The 9,941-nt window shown below is 46.7% G+C and overlaps 1 protein-coding gene across 2 annotated transcripts; it reads right to left on the bottom strand.

Moving 5' to 3' along the window:
- Positions 1–559: 559 nt before the first annotated feature.
- dus2 (dihydrouridine synthase 2) lies at positions 560–9,621 on the bottom strand. 2 transcript variants are annotated; one of them, XM_087844226.1, is made up of 17 exons: positions 9,540–9,621; positions 9,159–9,206; positions 8,780–8,917; positions 7,874–7,919; positions 7,706–7,797; positions 7,339–7,382; positions 7,177–7,237; positions 7,053–7,100; positions 6,914–6,979; positions 5,077–5,147; positions 4,665–4,751; positions 4,286–4,454; positions 4,065–4,186; positions 3,836–3,976; positions 3,209–3,296; positions 3,058–3,131; positions 560–2,174 (listed from the first exon to the last, which is right to left on the bottom strand). In XM_087844226.1, the coding sequence occupies exons 3-17, from the start codon at positions 8,897–8,899 to the stop codon at positions 1,907–1,909; spliced, it is 1,497 nt and encodes a 498-aa protein (XP_087700352.1). In that variant the 5' UTR covers positions 8,900–8,917; positions 9,159–9,206; positions 9,540–9,621; the 3' UTR covers positions 560–1,906. The 2 variants fall into 2 exon arrangements, with proteins under 2 accessions (XP_087700352.1, XP_087700353.1); XM_087844227.1 differs by lacking the exon at positions 9,159–9,206.
- Positions 9,622–9,941: the final 320 nt, after the last annotated feature.

Raw genomic sequence — 9,941 nt, 5'->3', positions numbered from 1 at the left:
CAGCGCCTACAAATTAGTGTGGAAATAGAATTTCACTCATGACAAACAAATTAAAAAAATGCTCCAAACAGCACAAACACAGTCCAGAGGTCCAGTTCAGGGACTCGAGTTACCAGAGGTGAAGCCTAACAGACAGCTAGCAGCTACAGCCGCAGTGTCACCATCCACCTATCAGGCCAGAGGAGCCACGCCCCGAATAGTTCGAACTTTCAGCCTTTATGCAGTTTACACAGTGACTCCCCACCTGCACAGGTGTTATAAAGAGAACATCTGTAGAGACCGAAGTTTGTGTATCAGGCTGTAAACGTGTTCATATCTCCAGCAAAGTTTTAACATGGGAGTCTATGGGATGGACTCACTGCGAGAGCCTCTAGTGGATGTTAGAGGAACTGCAGCTTTTTGTGCCTCATCGCTGGATTCAATAATTGTAAAAACATTTGTGTAGCCAGTCATGTTTTTGAGTTTAGAAAGTTTGGAGCTAGTTTGATAATTATTTTTCTTTCATCTGACTGTGCAGAAAGTTCTGAACATGAGCAGAAATCCTGCTGCAACAAAACAAGCGATTAAAGTTCGAGGTTTAAAATCCAATTAAATTCAGATATTACTGAGGGGAAAATGAGACACATGCACATTTGTTTAACAGAGACGACCTCTTTAATGGAGGCAAACATAGCCTGAGCCAGTGTTAATGCAAAGTGTCCAAAATGATTTCTATGACTCGTCATTATGAACAGCTGAGCTCTGTGAGGACAGATCCACCAGGCTGCACATGCTTTAATTCAACTTGCAGACAAAGAAAAGCACAGGTTGTTCCTTTGGCATGAACATAAAACATATCATTTGGCAGATTTTATACCTTAAAACAAAGATCATGAGATCAAAACAAGTTCAAAGTGTGGCAGTCGGTGTTTACTGAGAGGCGAGAAGCCGCACAAATCAGACGTCGTCTCCATCAGCACACGGTGAGTTTGAGGCTCTTCCGCAAATCATGAACAAAAGACAGATTAAGGCACCGGGTGTTAAAACGGCTTTCTGCAACGCTCTGAAGATTCAACTTTGAATTGAAAAGTTGAGCACCGCCCTCTTCTTTCACCCGTCCAGCACCGAGATGCTGCAGCTGCACAGCGTCGTCCACTCAGCTCATCCCACACTGACAGGAATCGCTAACGAGCAGCCACAGGATTGCATTTATTCCAGGACCTGACTCAGATTTTAGGCCGAGCCCTAAAACCGTCGCTCACCTGCTGCAGGACGCGTGTGGGGTTTTTCATTAAAGCCTCACGTGTACGCAGGAGCTCGATGTTTGTGCAGCTTTTTATCCAACAGCTGTTTGTCTGTAAATTATAAGGACCGGGCTGGAGACGAGCAGCTGCTGAGTGCTGTTGTTACCCTCACCTGCAGCCGGAGAGATCGGGGTTACTAACGGGAGAAATGAGCTTCTTCTGAAGGGGGCGGGGCTCTCCCTCAGAGACAGGAGGAGGATGTGTGGAGGAGGAGACCCTTCCTGGAGAGATCTTGCCCTCCCCACCACCCCAGAAGAGCTGGAGGAGGTCTGTGTTTAATTTAATCTTCTCGTCTGTTCTGCAGGTCGGACACCGTGCGGTGGCTATGCCACGCGAGACGTTTCATATAAAACCCAGCGAGTTCTGATGGGTTTTAACCGCGTGCATTAGGAGGCGTGGCTCCCTGCACACGTGCAGACGTCCACAGGACAGACGCGGATCAGCGGCATGGTTAACGGGACTAAACGATCAGACCTGAGCTGTGAGACGAACGTCAGCCGCGCTGGTTTAAAAAATATTTACTTTGAGTTGAAATCAGATAAAGTGATGAATAATAAAATAAAACTGAGCACAAACTCAGAGTTCATTTCTGGGTTAAATGTCTGATCATGCTGTTAAACTCCTCACAGGCTCTCCCGCTGGCTCGGGGGCGGAGCCTCTTGGTGACTGTCACCGTTCGTTACCACAGCGACCTCTGAGGTTTGTTGCAGGACGTCGCTTACGTGCCGTTTCCTACTCCTCTCCTCCTCCGCGGCGCCGTTCACCTTCCCCTCCCTCTTCCTTTTGCAGACCAGGCCGGAGTCTTCCTCGCCGATCCGTCCCTCTGGCACTCCCAGAACTCGCAGGCAGACGATGGCGGCCGCTTGCTCTGCAAACTTCTTTGACTTTTCCCTGAAAGATAAAGGGCTTTTTTTACCCTGAAAGGTACATTTTAAACTCCGGCTCATTTCTTGGAGGTTTTCCGCGCTCTGAGCGGAAGCTGGAAAAACATCCTCACGATAAATAAACATGTTCTAATTCTCTTCAGTTACTTTGTGTCGTTTCAAACTGAAATCTGGAGCTGAAATGAGTCACTTGGTGTCAGACGGGGACGACACCGTGTCTACTTTTGATCATCTGTATGAAACTTTCTATTTTCACACTTTCAGTCGTGCCTGTTGTGAGAAGCTAATGTGGTCAGAACTGTAGGAGGGGGCGCTCAACCACACGAGACGTCGCAATAACCGTAGGAAATGAGCGAGCACAGATATTTGTGAGGAGGCGGGAGCGCTCGGAGGATCAGAGCCGTGCAGTTTATTCCACAAGCTGACATTTTGTCACTGAGGTGCTTAAAGATCATCTTCCAGCTCCGCCTCAGCGTTCCCGACTCTTCACAACTTACGTCAGGAGTATAGATTCCCTGCTGGCTGTTCAGCTGCTAAATGATGCAACTATCCAAACAGCCAATCACACGGCAGCAATTCAGTGCATGTAGCAACAGAAAAGAGCATCAATGAAAAAGGTGGAGGCGGGTTGCAAAGCGGCTTGCATGCAGGCTAAAAATCAGATTTGAGATTTGTCAGCTGGACAACAGCTGAGAGTTCTCCAGGATCGAGCCTGAACCACCGGTCAACAACCGGTGAACCAGGAGACTTTCAGAGCTGCTCAGAAGAACCCAACAAGAAACTTTGTTTGTGCAGAGGCAAAGATGTGAGCCTTGCTGGTGTTTTAGCACATTAGCGGCTCGCTGTGACTGAACACAGCTACAGAGCAGAAGCATGAAGTTTGTACTCACCACAGTGAAGATCTGTACTTCTTCTGCGCGACGGTCACTGTGGACTGAAAGGCTCGGTCCTGAGCGCGCTGCACCTGAAACACACGCACGCCGTCACATTCAGGAACGAAGGCGAACATTTCTGTGGATGTGAAGCTTTGCGTTTTCTCACCGTCTCGTACTGCGGCTGCTCCAGTTTCTCCTTACGGCTCCACTCGAGCAGGAACATCTTCGGAGTGATTTGAGGAGGATACTCTCTCCTGCAACCAAACACATCAAATCCACAGTTTCACTTTAGTCCACGCAGGCAGACGGGCAGCGGCGTCCAGCCCGCTGTCACCCCAGGGTGTCGGTTAGTACCGCCTCGTTACAGCTGCTCGTTTTCTCTCGAGGCGTCGTTTGGTGCATGTAACAGTGACACGTTCCCTGAACCTACTGAGTAGTTCTTGGTGCCCAAACATAACCAGCAGGTGGACGTGAACAAGCTGCGTGTCCACACCGCCCGCTGGGCTTCAGGCTGACGGACCAATCCTGATTTTTAGATAAAAATAAAGCGGTTCCTTAAGGTTAAAGACCGTGTTTATCAAAGGTGGAAAAAATCAGCCACAAGCTCATTTCCGGTTAAAAGAGTCGTGGCATGAATTCATCAAATGACACTACATAAATGTTTTGTGCTGAGGTCTCTGGAAAACCACAACACCTCTAAAAACTTTCCCGGCCGGCTTTACGAGCTGCTGCGTGAACCATGAGAATCATCTCCAGCTACAAACGAGGAGCTGAAAACGTGTTTCTCACTCACCGTTCGAACTTGACGGCCATGGCGGTGACGTCTCCGTCCGTGACGGGCCGCTCCGGCTGGCTGCCGCTCTGCAGCGCGTCCCTCCGAGCCTGCAGCTGTTCCTGAGTCTGCCGGTAAAACTCCTGCAGCCCGTACGCCTCGCTGCAACACGTCAGCACCACGTCACACCACACCCACCCTACGCACACACACATCTGACACTGCTGCAAACAGACGAACAATGCTGCACCTGATCTCGGCGTTGGTCTGCGCCGCCTGCACCTGCTTCCCCAGAGGAGACTCCACCTTGTCTCGGAGCATCTGACACAGACAGTACTTTGTGTTGAAGGCGTTGTTGTCGTATTGAATCGCCTGAGAAGCATCAAACAACATCTGTGGTCATCAACAAAACGCCAAACGTGCTCACAGCTTCTCCAAAGAGAGACTTTTATTCTGCATCTTCAAACTCACGTGTTTGAGGTAGTCCTCCATGACCTTCTCCAAAGGAAGCGCTCCCTGGCTGCGGAACAGTGACGCGTTCCACATGGCGGCGCGGGCCAGCATCACCGACGAGGCGCCCGTCGCCTTTCTGAACTCCTCTATGTCGGCGTTGGTCTTCACGTGATCCAGAGAGCCTCCGCTGAAGGAGACACGGGACAGCGGGCGGTTTAATGACTCCAGGTCTTAGTGTTGCGTTTAGGAACGCTGGTATTTAAGAGTCTCTTCACTGAGGACAGAAACCACACGGCTCTGTCCTCAGAGCAGCTGCTGTTCTCTCCTAACAGCGCCAAACGCTCGATCTCAAGCCAAGAATGGCGTTCAAACTGAGCGGGAGCTGACTGTTACTCACTTTGCGATGACGGGGATGGAGACGGCCTGAGCGACGGCCTGAATGTAATCACAGTGGACAGGATGTCTGGGACGCTCCTCCTTAAACCTGAACAACGAGACGCAGACGCAGTCAGCGACAGCCAAAAGAAACCCAACAGGAAGCAGTGCGAGACTTTTCCAGGCTCCTTATTGGCTCCTTTTGTTTGACACCGTAAACAGATTGTTTGGTTTTGGAAAAGCTGGTGCAGGAAAAGTTATTTTTAAAGATATTATGAGATGTTTTTCTAACTTTCTCATATTTTAGATGCAAAGCACAGATAATCAGAGGATGAACTGGACTCCTTATAATTAATTCTGTATACGAGTTGAATGACTGTGAAACTGTACTCTGCTTCTCTGTAACTGAAGTTTTCACTCCTGAAGCAGTTTACCTGCCGTGAACGGCGACCGCGGCGACGCCCGTCCTCTCGATCCTTCGGACCAGACTGACTGTTTCCTCCAGCTGGAACCAAAGAACAGCGAAGATTAAACATCTGCAGTAAGTGTTTACCCTCCTCATGTATTCTTCTGCACATGTGGCCCACCGAAGGGATCACAAACACCTGACTTCTCAGTGTCGGGTTTAGGGGGCAGTTACTTTTGCACACGGGCAGTCAGGTTTGGATAACTTTGTTCTCTTAACCCTTTAAGACCTACCATAGAACCAAGTCCACCAGAGCTTATATTATATGTTTACATGCTGTGGAGCCATTTTTGGGAGCATTTCAAGTTGCTATACATCAATACAACCATTACAGCCCAGATTTTAATAATATGTCTGCATTAAGTGCATAGTAATTACATAAATTGCAAAAAAGTGCAATAAACTACCAAAAAATTGAAAATCGTTTTTGTTTTTTTAACATATATTTCTAGTTAGAGAAATTTAAGAGGCTTATCCCTCAAAACTGTAAATACAAAAAAGTTGCACAAAATAGTTTCCCACCACAGGAAATTTATTTTGAGTGTCTTCATAGTTTTATTTTTGAAATACACCAATTTTTATACACTGCAGGAAAAACGAAAATAAATATTATAGTGCAAATTTGCAAAAAAGCAGCATATGCATCAAAATAAACTATTTCCAGCAGTGCAATATGAGTCCTAAGCATCCCAGAAACCACACAGAAAGTCATAAAGTCAAAGATAACTTTTAAAAACACCAGTATAAGCTCATTGAGGCCCTGATGGTAAAAAACTACATTTCCGGAAAATGACGTCACTTCCAGTTTCGGGCAGGTCATGGAGGACATGTGATAGTTCGCGCTGATGGACGTAGGAAGTGTTATGAACAGCTGATCTGATCAGCAAAGCGTGTTTCTGGAATATTATGTTTTTGTTGCTGCAAGTGCTTTTTATGCAGTTTTTGCAAAACTATATGTGGAAGGAAACTGTGACCGAGGACAAGCTGATGGCATAAGATGTAAGTACAACTCCTCTGGTTTCATATGCAAAAAAAATTATTGTGCTAGCTCACGTGGTTGCAGAGCTACCGGGATTTAAAAATAGTTACGCAAAACAGAGCGTGCTGCTCTGACCGGTTTTAAAGGGTTAATGAATGAAACCATCATTTGGGGTCGATCATGGGGCGATGGGGCGATCGTGGCTCAAGAGTTGGGAGTTCGCCTTGTAATCGGAAGGTTGCCGGTTCGAGCCCCGGCTCGGACAGTCTCGGTCGTTGTGTCCTTGGGCAAGACACTTCACCTACTGCCTACTGGTGTTGGCCAGAAGGGCCGATGGCGCGATATGGCAGCCTCGCTTCTGTCAGTCTGCCCCAGGGCAGCTGTGGCTACAACTGTAGCTTGCCTCCACCAGTGTGTGAATGGGTGGATGACTGGACGTGTAAAGCGCTTTGGGGTCCCTAGGCGGGACTAGTAAAAGCGCTATACAAATACAGGCCATTTACCATTTAAAAACTGCATGTTGCGTGTAGCTTGCAGCCAACCACGATCAGACCAACACACAGAGCTGAGGCGAAACAGAAAGCTGGTCTCTCTGAGCGAGCACTTTGACTGCACGGTGCAAGGCAGCAAGTAAAACACGCACTTGCAGATTTGTTGCTGCATATTACCGCATGCTGCAACAAACAGGGCAGACGGGGGGCTGTGTGCATGCAGAGGGTGCAAGGCACATGACATTTCATTGTTTAAGGATGGGGTCTCACGAGACCTTAAAATACAAGGTAAAGGGAAAGACTGAAGGTGAGGAAGTGAAACATTCTCGTCTTACTGAGGGCAGGATTCGGATTTTACACGTCACCGGGATGGAAACTCCCGTCACGAGCGTCCTCAGGATCTGAGGTGAAGACCAAAGTCAGAATTAAAAACATTCCTGTTATCCGGACGTGATCTCTTAGCTCGCAGCTCACCGCTTCGATCTTATCAGGATCCGACAGGAGAGCAGCTCCCATCCCGCCCTGCAGGACAGCAGAGGTCAGAGGTCAGCCACAGGGACAGAGGGTCACAGCGTCAGCGGGAGGCGACCGGACTCACCTTGGTGGAGTACTCCTTTGGACAGCCCATGTTCACGTCGACAGCAGCCACGTCCTTCTCCCTGTGAGGAAGCAGCTTGTTATCACAAAGTAAGTTTAAAGTTACTGTAGCGAGGAAGGCGGCGCCGAGCTTGACGGCACGAGCACTTCACTTTGAACTCACACGAGTCGGGCCACAGCCAACGCTCTGTCCGGGTCAGCGGTTCCCTGAAAGACAAAAGGAAGACTGTGTTCGAGGTTTCCCGTCACACACTGTTCATATTTCATGTCTTCACAGCACGTTGAACCTCCCCAATAATAATGCCACTCCTGAACTTTGAACTACAGATGCTTTTAGGACGTCTGACATAATAAATGGAAGATTAATCCTTCAATACTGTTTCAGAGAGTAGCCTAGTAGATTGACCCTGTGACCCGTCTCTGCAGAGGACCAATCAGACTAATCGTTTCCATAGCAAACAATAAGCAGAAAGCCAATAAAGTAATTTTGTTTCGATGCCATTCTCTCGCTTATAAGCTTCCAGTCTCACCATCTGGAAGACGACGTTGCCCTTCTCCCTCTCACAGGTCCTGAACATCACTCGGTCATCCGGAGCCACGAAATCCACCGTCTCCAGCACGTCTGATGCACACACAGTTATGAGAAAGGTCTGAATGAACAGCCGGTGTGAAGGGCAGCGAAGGGCACAGATTCTTACCGTTTACCACTCTGTGACACTGGGCCATCTTGATGTCAATCAGCTCCTGCAACAGACACCAAAGGGTCAAAGGGAACTATTCGGATTTTACTTATTTCTTATCACACATTTCCCTCTTCTTGTGGTCAACACATGACCCAAGTTCTGTCAGGTTGCTGTAAACACTCCATCTTAGCAGTTTTTCATTTACGAAATGTGGCTTTAAGCCCTATTTTATCTCACTCTGAACTAAAGATTGCTATACATGCATTTATTTCCTCACGCTTGGACTATTGTAACTCTTTGTTTATGTGTCTAAGCAAAGGTTCTCTGGATCGTCTGCAGGCTGTGCAAAATGCTGCAGCGAGGCTTTTAACAAAGTATTCACATGTGACACCGTTGCTATTTCAGCTACACTGGCTTCCTGTTGAATTTAGAGTTCATTTTAAGATCCTGGTCTTGACATTTAGAGCCTTGCATGGACTGGCACCACCTACATCTCTGATCTGCTACAGCCCAATGTCCCCAGCAGGTCCCTGAGGTCATCTGATCAGGGCTTACTTGCTATAAAACAAGCTAAGATGAGAACTAAGGGTGACGGAGCTTTTGCCACTGTGGCCCCGAGACTGTGGTCCTCTCCCCCCAAACCTTAAGAACTGTGGACTCAGTAGCTGTTTTTTAAAAAACAACTCACAACTCACCTTTTTAAAACAGTTTTTGGTTAATTTCTGCCTGTTTTATATTGTCTGTTTTACCCTTTTATTATGTGTTATCTTATGTGCAGCACTTTGTGACTGTCTCTAGAAAGGTGCTATATAAATATAATTTTATTTATTATTTATTTTTTCACCACTCTTTGCGCTGTATGATGTCACAGAGAGGGGATAATCCAAATATGGTCACCAAGGATACAGCCTCTGTCCTCACCTCACAGTAAACCACATCAGCTCCGTAGTCCAGAGCGAGCAGCCTCATGGGCAGAGTCCCCACTCGCACCATGGGAGCCAGGGCGATGATGTTATTGAAGCTCAGCCGGCCTGCTGCCATCGTGGCGGCTCAGTCGTCCTGCCAAGACCACACAGGACCCAACGGTCAGAGACCCTCCTCTTGAACAGCTGGGTTTCAACTATCCAGAGGTGCTGGCATGTTTAGCCGCATTTTCACAACAACACAAAACTCCCTTAAAAAAATCAGCTGATTTAAGGCAGTTTTGGTTCTAACACAAGTGGATATAACTGAAAGAAGTATGTTTAATGCATTAATTGACACCATTGAAACAAATCAATACAAATAACAACATTCCTACCTTTAAGTGTTGCTTTGGATCAATTAGCTTCTCCTACAGGTCGACAACCTGGTCAGATTATCAGACCTAAAGTTAGAATTTCACTTGAATATTTTCAATTATCTGCTAACTATCTGCGCCGATTTAATCTTATTGAGATGCTTATTGTAGAAAAGTTAGATTCATGCTCTCTGGTAGCTTTCCGATAGCGAACAAGCGATAAACGTTTTAACTGCAATTTTTGTGCACAGAGTTTGGCAGAGCGGCTAGCCAAGCTACGTTAGCATTCTAGCTAATTGCTTAACTGTGTTTCCGTCACGAGCTGAAAACAGGCGTTGGTACGGAAGCGACAGCTGCGATCATACAGAAGTTTTTATCTCTACGTTTAAATCAAATCTTTACCGGCATTTGTTCTCAGGTGCTGACGACAGCGGCTCTCGTGCTCATGTGGGGAAGAATAAAGCGTGCTGCAGTTTAAACTTCCTGTTTAGGTATCTACGTCATCACGTCGTTCATCTTCGCGACACCTTCAGTAGAGCAGAATCTATATTCATAGTTTTCATTTTAAATAAAAATAATAATAAAAATAAAATTCAGCAAAAAAAACCAGGAAACAGAAATATATAATATTACAAAATATTACAAAAATGACAAATTTAATCAATATATTTAACTTTTTTGTTTTTTTGCCCCTCTGCTCTCTATTCTGAAAATTTCTCTTGCGTTTTAATCTTATAAAATCAGATTTTTTTCCCCCACCCAGAATCGCTTTTAATCACCTGCCCCATAATTTCTTGGCTCCAC

This window comes from Neolamprologus brichardi, chromosome 7 (genome assembly GCF_056152115.1).
Source record: "Neolamprologus brichardi isolate AB-2024 chromosome 7, ASM5615211v1, whole genome shotgun sequence".
NCBI classification, from domain to species: domain Eukaryota; kingdom Metazoa; phylum Chordata; class Actinopteri; order Cichliformes; family Cichlidae; genus Neolamprologus; species Neolamprologus brichardi.
The sequence above is the reverse complement of the archived record's forward strand: the minus strand, read 5'-3'. Positions and strand labels throughout refer to the sequence as shown.